This window comes from Budorcas taxicolor, chromosome 20, assembly GCF_023091745.1.
Source record: "Budorcas taxicolor isolate Tak-1 chromosome 20, Takin1.1, whole genome shotgun sequence".
In the NCBI taxonomy this organism is placed as follows: domain Eukaryota; kingdom Metazoa; phylum Chordata; class Mammalia; order Artiodactyla; family Bovidae; genus Budorcas; species Budorcas taxicolor.
The window spans coordinates 10,480,090-10,493,942 of record NC_068929.1 but is presented as its reverse complement, the minus strand read 5'-3'; the positions used below and the strand labels follow the sequence as shown (position 1 = coordinate 10,493,942).

At 47.2% G+C, this 13,853-nt stretch overlaps 1 protein-coding gene across 1 annotated transcript in view; it reads right to left on the bottom strand.

Moving 5' to 3' along the window:
- LOC128066152 (beta-hexosaminidase subunit beta-like) overlaps window positions 1-11,156 on the bottom strand; it is a 31,950-nt gene extending 20,794 nt beyond the window's left edge. Inside the window, exons 1-2 of the mRNA XM_052659237.1 lie at window positions 10,882-11,156; window positions 4,530-4,675 (exon numbers count right to left, since the gene is read on the bottom strand). Coding sequence (XP_052515197.1) covers window positions 4,530-4,675; window positions 10,882-11,156 — 421 coding nt within the window. The remainder of the gene's footprint in view (window positions 1-4,529; window positions 4,676-10,881) is intronic.
- Between the last annotated feature and the right edge of the window lie 2,697 nt (window positions 11,157-13,853).

Below are 13,853 nucleotides of genomic sequence, written 5' to 3'. Positions count from 1 at the left end.
AAAACATATCCTTGCTATTTCTGGGCCATTATTTCTCCTGAGCTCCAAACCTGTTTCTCCAGCTGCCTTCTGTATATACTCATGTAGAAGTCCTGTGAAAAGTGAAAGTTGCTCAGTCCTGTCTGACTCTTTGCGACCCCATGGAGTTCTCAGTCATGGAATTCTCCAGGCCAGAATACTGGAGTGGGCAGCCTTTCCTGTCTCCAAGGGATCTTCCCAACCCAGGGATCGAACCCAGGTCTCCCACGTTTCTTGGGGATTCTTTACCGCCAAAGTCACATGGGAAGCCCAAGAATACTGGAGTGGGTAGCCTACCCGCTTCTCCAGGGGATCTTCCTGACCCAGGAATCAAGCCAGGGTCTCCTGCACTGCAGGCGAATCCTTTACCAGCTCAGCTACCAGGGAAGCCCCAGAAATCCCGTAGGTTCTTCCTTAAACTCCACAAGCCCCAGACTGGACTCTTCCCGCTTCCCACTTGCTGGGCTCTGGACTCATCCTCTCCTGACTCCAGCCAGCCGAGTAGCTCAAGTCAGGAACCTGGGTGTCATCTCCATGATTCCTCATTCTCCCCTACTGGAGAGTTCTCTCCCGCTACCCCTCTACAGAGCAGGGTCTTACTTAAGCTAACAATTTAAGTCAAAAGGGCAAACTCATCAGTGCCCCTAATTTCTTGATGAAGCCTCTGGTATCAGTCTTGCACCCTGTAAGACCAGAGTTTGCTCTACTCCGGCCGTTCTCTCCCTGTGCCCCCTACTTGCCCTGTACCTAATACCCCTAACATTGGCCTGAATCTCCCTTAACCCTCACTTGCTGGGACCTTGCCTGTTGTCCAGAATCTGCTTTCTAACACGGGGCATAGGAGTTCAATCTTTGGTTGGCGAACTAAGTTCCTGCATGCCGAGGTGCAACTGAGCACACGCAGTGCAACTAGAGGTTGCCCCAACAGTCATTTCCGTGTTTAGAGAGCTTTCTCCTGGAGTCATCCACAGATAGTGCAAAGCATCAGAAAGCACAGAGGTTGAAAGCTAAAGGGATGTGACAGGGAAGACTCTGCCAGAGCAAAGACACTCGAGGGCTGCAGGTCCATGATTTAACATGCTATCTCTGCTTCATCATCACCCTGCACCACCATCACCCACAGTGTTCCGTAACAGTTGGCTACACATAGGGAAAACAGCTCTATCAACAGCCAACAATCAGGTGACAATCTTCTGACAAGGAAGCCTTTCCATCAGACGAACAGTTGAGAGGTAGCTAAAGGCCAGGCTAAGAACGGTATTGCTGTTATGACCACAGTCGAATCACGATTCCTCCCCTCTATTAAATCCTTAGTTTAAGCTCCCTAAGTAGAACTCACCATTTCACTGGTCATGGTTTAAAAGCCAGCTTTTCCCACATTCCAGTTCTGAGATCTCCTGGAATCAGTCAGCACAAAGACTTATCTAAGACCATTAACATGTGGCATATACCTGATGCCAATTATTTTCCAACAGCTGAGGACTGGCTGATATTTAAAAGGATTCTGATTCAACCCAATGCAGAAACCACACATGTAAAGCAATACGGAGGAGACTGTGTTTCCTAAATATATGGACAAATAAGCTATAGAATTTTTATTCCACAGCCAAATTCTTAGTCTTAACACCAATAAGCTCCCTGAGGTGGAACGAAGGCATCTTTCTTCCAATGATCCCTTTCTATACTTTTTGCACCACACTGTTGTTTTGAAGGGTATACATGCAAATAACAGCAATGGATTCCTCTTTTTAGAATAATAAAATGTTATAGGTAAGACTAAAATCCCCTTTGAGATGCCCACTGAACTCCTCCTACTTGCTCAGAGGAAACAGCAGGGCTTTCCTGGGCCCTGTTACATCCACGCGGCAAGAAACAGATGCTGCCTCATGCGCACCTCCTTGTATTTCTGCTGGTGTGTAAATGGGACCCCCTGTACACACTAGGATGTATCCCCCCTTGTCCAACTCAGTAACTGATCTTGGCAAGTTCCCCATGTCGTTCTATCTCCACTTCTTTTTTAAGTATTGTGTTTACTGGCGCATGCTGCACTGGGTCTTCGCTGCTGCGCGTGGGCTGTCTCTATCTGGTGCAGGCGGGGACTCCTCTCCAGCGGCAGTGCGCGGGGCTCTCGCTGTGGCCGTCTCTTGTGCAGAGCACAGGCTCTCAGGCATGCAGGCTTCAGTCACGTCGCTCATGGGCGCAGTAGTTGTGGCTGTGGGGTTTAGCTGCTCCTCAGATCAGGGTCGAAACGCATGGCCTCTCTCTTGGCCCGCAGATTCTTAAACACTGGACCCTAGGGAAGCCCTGTAACTCCACTTGTTCATTCTCAATTGTTGAAGCGTATTCTCTAGAGTCAACTGACAAGATATACGCAGCCATTCTTCTGGTGATGAACTTTCGTTTTGCTTATAAACATTCACTGTGGCAGACAAACCACAGAGAACATTCTTGATGTATGTAATTACTTCTCTGTGGTAGAAATTAGTCTATATCTGGTTCTGAGGAGGTGCCTATTTTTATTTTACTTGATGCTGCTGTTAACACTGATCAGCTTCTCCAAGATCTCCTCATACCCTTGGACAACGGTTGATATTTGGACAACGGTTGATATCTTGTTATTTCCATTTGTGTGTTACTTCTCTCATCATCATCAACAACTAGTTTAAAACTAGTTTATCCTTTAACCAGAATATTTCATGGTTAGCTTATCTCCAGAAGTCTCCCTTTCAGAAAAATGGGGTTTGCAAAGCTGAATGCAAGACAGACTGTAACTCCCCACCCTTGACACATTCCATCATTTGGATTTTACAATATGTCATTGTACTGCCAGTCAGCAAAGATTCCTTGGTAATTTGCTGATCATTCCTCAATTCAGATTGCAAAATCTAATTCATAAAGTGTCTGAGTGCTAACTGTCAACTCACATGACTAATGTGGGCAAACCATCATGATTCTAAGAACAGCCACAGAATGGAAAAGAAATGAAGTTATTTTGCAAAAAGATGTTATCAAAGCATCAAGAAATCTCATCTCTAATCAAAAGGATGAAGAGATGGACTGTAACTGTCTGTGAGGCAGCCTGAGAACAAAGGGGTTACTCTTTTCTCTAAGATATGCATTTTCCTTTCTATTTTGACACCTGACTCACCAGCCTGCTCGTTCTGCACTAATCTTAAATCACCCATTGCTCTTCTTTGATTCCTTGATACAATTCCATGTAATTTCCAGTCAGTACATGCTATGAAAAAGGTCTGACCATCTGTTTATTCTTTCTAGAACAAGGTAGGAAAAGCCTTGGAGAGTAATATTTTATGCAAACAAAAAATCACAGAGCTAAATGTTGATATTTTCAATCAATATAAATGAAGATGGAATATAAATATAATATAACATAAATATAAATGAAAAGTGAAAAACTCCACCCCTCTCAGTTCTGCATTATCTATGTGTCAACTTAATTATAAACAGAAATCATGTCAGGACGTCTCTGGAGGTCCAGTGGGTAAGCCTCTGTGCTTCCACTGCAAGGGGCACAGGTTCAATTCGTGGTCAGGACTTAAGATCCCGCATACTGTGCCAAAAAAAAGAAAGAACGAAAGACCATGCCTATAAACACAGGCTTAATTTCAAAATAAACTATCTAGATGTCTTAAATTAAGGGATAAGCCAAGTAAGTTTTGGCACATCGATACAGTTGGTAGAACATTATTCAGCCACTAAAAATGCTGTCATTGAAAAACATTTAGTGAAACGCATGCTCATACACAAAAAAGAGGCTTCCCGGGTCGTGCTAGTGGTAAAGAACCCGCATGTCAATGCAGGAGACATGAGAAATGTGGGTTCAATCCCTTGGTTATGACGATCCTCTTGAAAGAAATGGCAAACCACTCCTGTATTCTAGCCTGGGAAATCCCATGGATAGAGGACCCTAGCAGGCTACAGTCCATGGGGTCTCAAAGAGTCAGGCCGACTGAAGCAACTTAGCATAGCACATGCAAAAAGGAAAAACAGAAAAAACACATGTACAGAACTAGACCCCTTTTTCATGCCATTCTTTATCTTATGCTTTTATTTATATCTATGTAAAACATTCAAACTCTGCAAAAAAAAAAATCTAAGTAACAAAGGTGAACTCTGAGTGCTGGCATTATGAATAATTTAATTCCTCCTCTTCACTTACTGTACTTAAAGATTTCCTGCAATGATTATGTTTGAGTTTTGCCATCAGACTTTTAACAGTAATTATTTAGTCATTTATTATTGCCATATGTGCAGCATGTGGGACTTTAGTTCCCCATCCAAGGATCAGACCTGTGCTCCCTGCAGCGGAAGTGCAGAGTCTTAACCTTGAACCGCCAGTGAAGTTCCCTAATGGTTATTTTTAAAAATAATAATTATAAACTCACTGGTTAAGAGCTCACAATAGTTCATGGAGTAGAGTCAGCTTCTGGCCCTCGAGTCTGTAACAAGCAGCTTTGTGTACAATCCATTCCCATGACATAGGTACTCACAAGACTCATCCGAAGTGATGCTGGGAAAACTGTCACACTCTGGGTCCATGATGACTGAGACTTCAAGTTTCTGTAACTCCATTTTCCTTGGAACATTATCAGAGCCAAGAGGCCACTTGTCGAAACCAAAAATATAGGCATAATACCTGTGTGAGAGAAATTGAAACAAATTTTTAAACCATTGTTGTTCATTCGCTATGTCGGGTCTGACTATATGACCACATGAAGTACAGCACACCAGGCTTCCCTGTCTTTCACTAGGTGTGTGAAGCTGGGTGTGCAAGCTCATTCTGACTAGTGATGGGGCAGGGCGGGGAGGAGGGTGGGAGGAAGCTTTCTCTCCGAGGTGAGCACCAAGAAGAAAACTTTCTCTGTACGTGACACCTACACAAGTATCAGCCACACCAAAGAGAGCAGGTCAGAGATGACAAGAATACAGATTTCCTAACGATACTGCTGAGCCACGTAGCCAACTAGCCCTGAAATCCTGCCCGCTTTTGGACTTCTCAATGTGTGAGATTCTTTACCATCTGAGCCACCAACGGCTGAGTGGTTCAAGATTGAGAAAGGAGGAGACAGGGCTGTCTGCTGTCACCCTGGTTCCTTAACCTGTATGTTGAGCACATCATGAGAAATGCCGGGCTGGATGAGCCACAAGCTGGACTCAAGACAGGCAGGAGAACCTCAGATACAGGGATGACGCCACTCTAATGGCAGAAAGAGAAGAGGAACTAGAGAGCCGCCTGCTGAGGGTGAAGGAGGGGAGAGGAAGAGCTGGCTTAAAACTAAACATTAAAAAAACTAAGATCATGCCATCTGGCCCCATTAGGTGGTGGCTGAGACATTAAGTCGAGTCTGACTGTTACGACCCCATGGACAGTAGCCTGCAAGGCTCCTCTGTCCATGGGATTCTCCAGGCAAGAATATTGGAGTGGGTTGCCATTTCCTTCTCCAGAGAATCTTCCAGACCCACGGATGGAACCAGGGTCTCCTGCTTTGCAGGCAGATTCTTTATCAAATGCGCTACTGGCTCATCACTTCACGGAAAATAGAGGGGGAAAAGGTTGAAGTCAGTGACAGATTTCCTCGTCTTGGGCTCTAAAATCACTGCGGATGGTGACGGTAGCCATGAAATTGGAAGACATTTCTTTCTTGGCAGGAAAGCTATGACAAACCTAGACAAGTGTGTTGAAAAGCAGAAACATTACTCTGTAGAAAGGTCTGTATAGTGAAGGCTGTGGTCTTCTCAGTGGTCACGTACGACTGTGAGAGCTGGGCCAAAGAACTGATGCCTTCAAACTGCAGTGCTGAAGAAGACTCCTGAGAGTCCCTCGGATAGCAAGGAGATCAAACAAGCCAATCCTAAGGGAGATCAACCCTGACTCTTCACTGGAAGGACTGATGCTCAAGCTCCACTATTTTGGTCATCTGATGTGAACAGCTGACTCACTGGAAAAGTCCCTGATGCTGGGAAAGACTGAGGGAGAAGACGAGGCTGTCAGAGGATGAGATGGCAGGATGGAATCACCAAGGCAATAGATATGAACTGGGGTAAACTTCGGAAGATGCTGAGGGACAGAGGTCTGGCGTGCTGCCTCCGTGGGGTCACGGAGAGTTGGACACGACTGGGCAACTGAACAACAGCAACAACATGTGAGGTAACAGGTTTTCTCTTTGCTCAAGCCAGACTGAGCCGGGACTCCTGTTACCTTCCAACAAAAGTATCCCAGCTGATAACACCAAAGAATCCTCACTAGGGCCTGGAAAATTTACATTCTGCTGGCACCCGACTATCAGAGGAAGAGGGTAGCAAATAAACATTTGAAGGCACTAGAAGATAAAAGATCACATAGTCTTCAAAGCCTAAGACATGCAACAGATTCTGAGAAGCCAGAAAGCTGTATAAGCTACTTATATATAAGACTGTCTTGTGTGTTTTCCAGGGAAGTAAGGAGAGATGGGAAAGTTCTGATGAACTTGGAAGTGTATGAAAGTTAACCAGTGAGACAGTGGATGAGATAAAGGTGCTGAGGGAAATCATTAGCTTAGGAAAATCTTTTTATAATTTAAAAATACATTATTTATTTACTTGGCCGGGCTGAGCCTTAGTTCTGGCATGTGGGATCTAGTTGCCTTACTGAGGATTAAACCTGGGCCCCTGCATTGGCAACGTCCAGGAAGTCTAAGCCCCTGGACCACCGGGGAAGTCCCTATTAAAAAATCCTGACAGATTCAAAAGGAAATGAAGATCGCTACACTGTATAGCTAAAAATGGCTAATACAGCAATCCTAAAATTACGGCATCTGGTCCCATCACTTCACGGGAAATAGATGGGGAAACAGTGGAAACAGTGGCTGACTTTAATTTGGGGGCTTCAAAATCACTGTAGATGGCGACTGCAGCCATGAAATTAAAAGACGTTTACTCCTTGGAAGGAAAGTTATGACTAACCTAGATAGCATATTCAAAAGCAGAGACATTACTTTGCCAACAAAGGTCCGTCTAGTCAAGGCTATGGTTTTTCCAGTGGTCATGTATGGCTGTGAGAGTTGGACTGTGAAGAAAGCTGAGCACCGAAGAACTGATGCTTTTGAACTGTGGTGTTGCAGAAGACTCTTGAGAGTCCCTTGGACTGCAAGGAGATCCAACCAATACATTCTGAAGGAGATCATTCCTGGGTGTTCTTTGGAAGGAATGATGCTAAAGCTGAAACTCCAGTACTTTGGCCACCTGATGCGAAGAGTTGACTCATTGGAAAAGACCCTGATGCTGGGAGGGATTGGGGGCAGGAGGAGAAGAGGACGACAGAGGATGAGATGGCTGGATGGCATCACCAACTCGATGGACATGAGTCTGGGTAAACTCCGGGAGTTTGTGATGGATAGGGAGGCCTGGTGTGCTGCAATTCATGGGGTTGCAAAGAGTCGGACACGACTGAGCAACTGAACTGAACTGAACTGAACCGAGGGCTTCCCAGGTTGCGCTAGTGGTAAAAACCCAGTTGTCAAGGCAGGAGATGAAGAGATGGTGGTTCCATCCCTGGGTTGGGAAGATCCCCTGGAGCAGGAAATGACAACCCACCCCAGTATTCTTGCTTAGAAAATTATATGGGCAGAGGCGGCTTAAGGGCTACAGCCCATGGGGCCACAAGTCAGACACAACTGAGCACACAGCAGTCTTCTATACAAACTACCATAATTTTAAAAAAAATTTAAAGGAAATTATACCTGTTGGCAGCTTTGAGTCAGGTGCTGCTTGTGCCAAATAAAGAAATCTTGGCCCTAGATATTAAAGCTCTAATATAAAACTCTAGTCAATACTATGGTTTTCCCAGTAGTCACGTATGGATATGAGAGTTGGACTATAAAGAAAGCTGAGCACTGAAGGATTGATGCTTTTGAACTGTGGTGTTGGAGAAGACTCTTGAGAGTCCCTCGGACTGCAAGGAGATTCATCCAGTCCATCAGTCCTGAATGTTCACTGGAGGGACTGATGCTGAAGCTGAAACTTCAATACTTTGGCCACCTGATGCAAAGACCTGACTCATTTGAAAAGACCCTGATGCTGGGAAAGATTGAAAGCAAGAAGAAAAGGGGACGACAGAGGAGGAGATGGTTGGGTGGGATCACATATTCAATGGACATGAGTTTGAGTAAACCCTGGAAGTTTGTGATGGACAGGGGGGCCTGGCATGCTGCAGTCCATGGGGTCAAAAAGAGTGGGACACAACTGAGTGACTGAACTGAACAGAAAACTAAGGGATTGGACTCAATGGTGTCCAAGGTGCTTGTGAACAGTCAATACCTCCGTCGTCTCTACCTCTTTGCAACCCCATGGAGTGTAGCCTGCCTGGCTCCTCTGTCCATGGAATTCTCCAGGCAAGGATACTTGAGTGGGTAGCCTCTCCTTTGCCAGGGGACATTCCTGACCTAGGGATTGAACATGGGTCTCCTGCATTGCAGGCAGATTCCTTACCATCTGAGCCACCAGGAAAGCCCATTTTAGTTTGTCAGGATCTGAAACAAAGTTTCAGTTAACCAAGGAAGGAAAAAGGTAAACAGAAAAAACTGGCATGTGAGCTTGTTCTAAAAGCGAAGGAAGCAGCCACGTACCAGACAGACAGAACTCTGCCTGCAAAATGCATACTGTTTCAAAGCAGAGGCTGACACAAGTGGGTTCCTCAGGAGACAGCAGCCATGAGGATCTGATCACACTGGGGCCTTGGTTTTACCTGTTCTCCATGGCCTACACATTCTAGAACACCCCATCATCTCTAAACCTTTTCAACTCCATCATGCCTTTTCTCTGAAGCAGTAAAGGCCCCTCCTCGGTTCCGAGAACACTCTCCTGAGTGCTTTCAAGTCTCAGCCATAAGGGCTAATGTTTTATAACCTGCTTCCTAACACACAGGGTATAATTAATAGCTGCTTGCCACACAGGGCAGAAATTAGTTAGACAAAGCCTTCAGATAACTACCTGCACTCCTTTAGGATGCCAAGCCTTGTTTTTTAAACCATCTCACAGCTTCTTCAAGTTCTGCTGATCTAACCATGGTTGCCTTACAGCAGCCACGCTGTCTTGCCATACTCATACCATTCGCTTATCACTAGCAGTATGGCACAGAAGGAAAATCCAGTTGTACGAACTGAGTCCCAGAGCAAATGAGGTGTGTTTGTTTTTAAAAGATTCTCAAGTCAACATCTTCCATTAAATGGCCTTCAGGTACTTGTTCCTTCTCAATACCCCAAGGCCAGTAATCAACCACCTTGATATTACTTCTTCACCCAGACTCTAGCCATTCTGACCTGATGGCAGATTCAACACCAAAGACTCATTAGAGCATGCATCTAAAATGAGGGTAACATCGTCCCTCTTCTTATTTAGTGGTTCACAACCAAAGGAGAAGAAGCCATCTCTGCCATCGACTTCGGAAGTCTCTGCGGCCTAAGCCTGAGTCCGAGACCGAGCTGGGGTCACCCCGAGCTCACCTGCTCGGGGTCAGCAGGTGCTGATTTGACTAGTCCTGCATTTACCCCCCAGCTGCTTGGTGTCCTGCAAGCACAGTTAAGCTCTAATGACCTCAGGGAACAACGACCAAAATCTGAGGGAGGGAAGGACCTGTACAGTGAGCACCACACCACACTCCTTCAGGGCACCTTTAGGACAGTCCTGCCCTTTAGGACAAGTCGAAGACTCAGGCTTCTTGAGACAGCTGCCCAAGGGCTATCTGCCTTGCACATGGTGTAGTTAGCAAAGCTAGCGCTGTGGCACACCAACACAAATCAACTCTTACTTTTGCTCAGTAAGTCCTGTCCCACCCTTGTGACCCCCATGGACTGTAGCCTGCCAGGCTCCTCTGTCCATGGGGATTTTCCAGGCAAGAATGCTGGAGTGGTTGCCATTTCCTCCTCCAGGGGATCTTCCCCACCCAGGGAGGGATGGAACTCATGTCTCTTGTGTCTCCTGCATTGGCAGGCAGAGTCTTTCCAGCTGAGCCACCAGAGAAGCCCCGCCCCCCTCCCAATCAACTTGACATCAATTTTAAAAGGAAAGAAAAAGCTAGCACTGTGGGCTGCCTCCCTACTACACAACTCACCCTGTGGCCAGTGGGGTTACAGACCTGAGGCTGGAGGGCTGAGAGGTGCTAAGGATCTAAACAGGAAGCTGCGAGAGCAAGCACATGTTTCTGGCAAACAAAAGGAGAAGCAGGTACTGCAGTGCAGTGACCATACTAAAGTAGCTAGGGGAAGCTATCCAGCACTTTGCATGGGACAGAGGTTTTGGAAGGGGAGGGGAGTTTGGGGCAATGCTTCAACCTAAGGACTTTCTGCCACCTGAACTGTTACCAGACTGGGGGAGGAGAGACTGCCTATAAACGAAAAGCCACTTCGGGAAACCCCTAGTCCCCAAGCTTTAAGAACCCATCTTCCTCTTAGAAATCCCCGCAGATAAACTGCCATTAACCCTCCATCCACTCCATTCTCCGAGGCGAACACAGCCACAAACTCTGAGCACCCTACTCCAAAACAGGGGTCCAGAGCACCCAGGAAGTCCCTTAGGAGGCGGGGGTGGGGGGACGGGACGGGAGGTCAGGGGAAGAGCTTGCGTTTCAGTTCCTGCTGGTTCAGGCCGACTCTGCTCTCTCCAGACCCGTGACTTTGGTCTGGTCACTGGCCGGTTCACCTGTCAAATAGGGGCAAGAGCGTCGGCCAGGCTGGATGGCTGTGCAGGTGGCAAGAGGCTCTCAGGTGCTCCTCCTCTCGGCGCCTGCGCTGCGTCCCAGGGTGGTCCGTCCCTCCCCGCCCCGGGGTCTCCGGGTCCCCTCCCTGGCCGCCCGTCGGGAGCGCTCACCGCCGAAACGCTTCCTGCAGGACGGCGCAGGAGGGGCCGGCCTTGGAAGAGGGGCTGTGCCCGAAGAAGAAGTTTCCGGGCGAGAGGTACAGCAAGCGCGGGGTCGTCCGCACAGAGACAGGCAGGGGCCAAAGATTCTGGTTCCGCGATGCAGAGATGCGTGGGGTCTGCGCCCTTCGCCTCCCCAGCGCCGCCTGCACTACCAGCACCCCCAGCGCCGCCAGCAGCGCCAGCAGCCCGGGCAGCCTCAGCCTCCCCAACCCGCGTTGCTCCATGGATGCAGCTGCTCTCTACCCGCCCCCACCGTAAGCTCCAGCCATGGCCTCGGCTCCTGATCCCGCCGGAGTCCGAGGGGCGGCGCGTGGAGCAAGCGAGTCCGAGAGTCAGCTGACTGTGCTCCGCCTCCAGAGCTCTGGGGCAGCCATGGGGACCAGCGCCCAGCCGCGCAGCCCTCTGCCTCCAGCCCAACCCGGGCTTCTTCCCTGCCCAGACTTTCCGCTGGTAGCGCTGCGGTTCTTGCAGCAGCTCACCTCAGTGAAACTGCCGAACGCACGCCCAACTTCCTCCCGCCGCTAACACCAGATAACCCGGGTTGTTCAATTCAGTTCAGTTCAGTCGCTCAGTAGTGTCGACTCTTTGCTACCCCATGAATCAAAGCACGCCACAGGCCTCCCTGTCTATCACCAACTCCCGGAGTCCACCCAAACCCATGTCCACTGAGTTGATGATGCCATCCAGCCATCTCATCCTCTGTCGTCCCCTTCTCCTGCCCTCAATCGTTCCCAGCATCAGGTGGCCAAAGGATTGGAGTTTCAGCTTCAGCATCAGTCCTTCCAATGAACACCCAGGACTGATCTTTTTTAGGAGGGACTGGTTGAATCTCCTTGCAGTCCAAAGGACTCTCAAGAGTCTTCTCCAACACCACAGTTCAAAAGCATCAGTTCTTCGGCACTCAGCTTTCTTCACAGTCCAACTCTCACATCCATACCTGACCACTGGAAAAACCATAGCTTTGACTAGACAGACCTTTGTTGGCAAAGTAATGTCTCTGCTTTTGAATATGCTATCTAGGTTGATCATAACTTTTCTTCCAAGGAGTAAGCGTCTTTGAATTTCATGGCTGCAATCACCATCTGTAGTGATTTTGGAGCCCCCAAAAATAAAGTCTGCCACTGTTCCCACTGTTTCCCCATCTATTTCCCATGAAGTGATGGGACCAGATGCCATGATCTTCATTTTCTGAGTGTTGAGCTTTAAGCCAACTTTTTCACTCTCCTCTTTCACTTTCATCAAGAGGCTCTTTAGTTCCTCTTCACTTTCTGCCATAAGGGTGGTGTCGTCTGCATATCTGAGGTTATTGATATTTCTCCTGGCAATCTTGATTGCAGCTTGTGCTTCTTCCAGCCCAGTGTTTCTCATGATGTACTCTGCATAGAAGTTAAATAAGCAAGGTGACAATATATAGCCTTGACGTACTCCTTTTCCTATTTGGAACCAGTCTGTTGTTCCATGTCCAGTTCTAACTGTTGCTTCCTGACCTGCATTTCAGTTTCTCAAGAGGCAGGTAGGTGGTCTGGTATTCCCATCTCTTTCAGGATTTTCCACAGTTCATTGTGATCCACATAGTCAAAGTCTTTGGCATAGTCAATAAAGCAAAAATAGATAAATTATCTATCCATAAACTTGAGCTAGAGGGATTTCTCTGGTGGTCAGTGATTAAGACTAAACTTCCAGCGCAGGAGGTTAGGATTTGATCCCTGGTCAGGGAATTAAGTTCACACATACCACATGTCGATGCCAAAAAAAAAAAAAAAAAAAAGGCCTGGACTAGAAATAAATTGCTTGATGTCCCCTTGCCCCTCACTCCTCAGGGCTGATTGATCCCAAAATATTGTGTGAATAATTTTTTTAAAATTATTCTGCCACGTGTATTCAGGACTATTGAAAGATGTTCCAAGACAACCACAACAGGGGCGAGAGGTCAGGCTCAACTCTGAAAATAAGAAAGACAGCTGGGGTTTTATAGCCAATGAGCAGGGGGCAGCCGTGGCCTGTGAACGGAGAATTATGAAGAGGAGACATCAAGAGTAAGGGAGATTCTTGCCAAACCAACCTAACAGAATTCTTGCTGCAGGATTCCTGGGTGATCCCATATCAAGGGTGGTGGTGGGGGATTCTTAATCCATTAACTTCTCAGGATCCTAAAACTGGGCTATGCTAGTCAAGAAGAGGGTTTAAGAGAGCCTGACTAATGTTTGGTCAAGGAGAACCTCTTTACCAGTTGATAGATGGAAATGTGCTCAGTCTAGGGCGGGAGTAAGTTGTATCAGTTCTTATTCCCTTCTCTGCTTTCCTGACACCTTTAGGTCAGGCTGTGAGGGAAGAGAAAGCTCAGCGGGTTCAGGTAACAGAAGGGCAGGGCACTGGGACAAGGTAGTGGAAGTTGGTAGTCAGGCAGAGCGATGCAAATTCCGGCACACCTTGGGCGTCACGGTAAGGAACTTGTATTTTCTGTTAAAGACAATGGAAACAAGCCACCGGCATGTATGAGTAAGGAAGTGACATGCTCCAGTTTACCTTTTACAAGGAAGACTGGCAGCTGTGTTTCCACACTGCTTGAGGTGGGATGAGGTCAGTGGTATAAGCAGCAAGTGGAAAGATATTTCCAGGCCAAGACCTAAACTTCTACCTCATTCTTTCATTATTTCTGGGGAGGAAGGGGGAGCTAGGGGAGGGAGCGATTCTATTAACACCAGCAGCAAAGCAATGAAAAATCTAGCAACTTGCCTAAGAAGAAATAAGAAAGCCCGTCTCAAGCAGGCTATGAGACTTTGACGATAAGCATAAGCCGACTTTACAAAGTCAGAGATCATGTTTAAGTGGGAAGATTCAGTATCGCCCATTTTCTTACGGAGTATCTTCTGCCTAATCTTTAACCTCCCGTCTGTTCAAAACTGTCCTAAGGAGTTCTG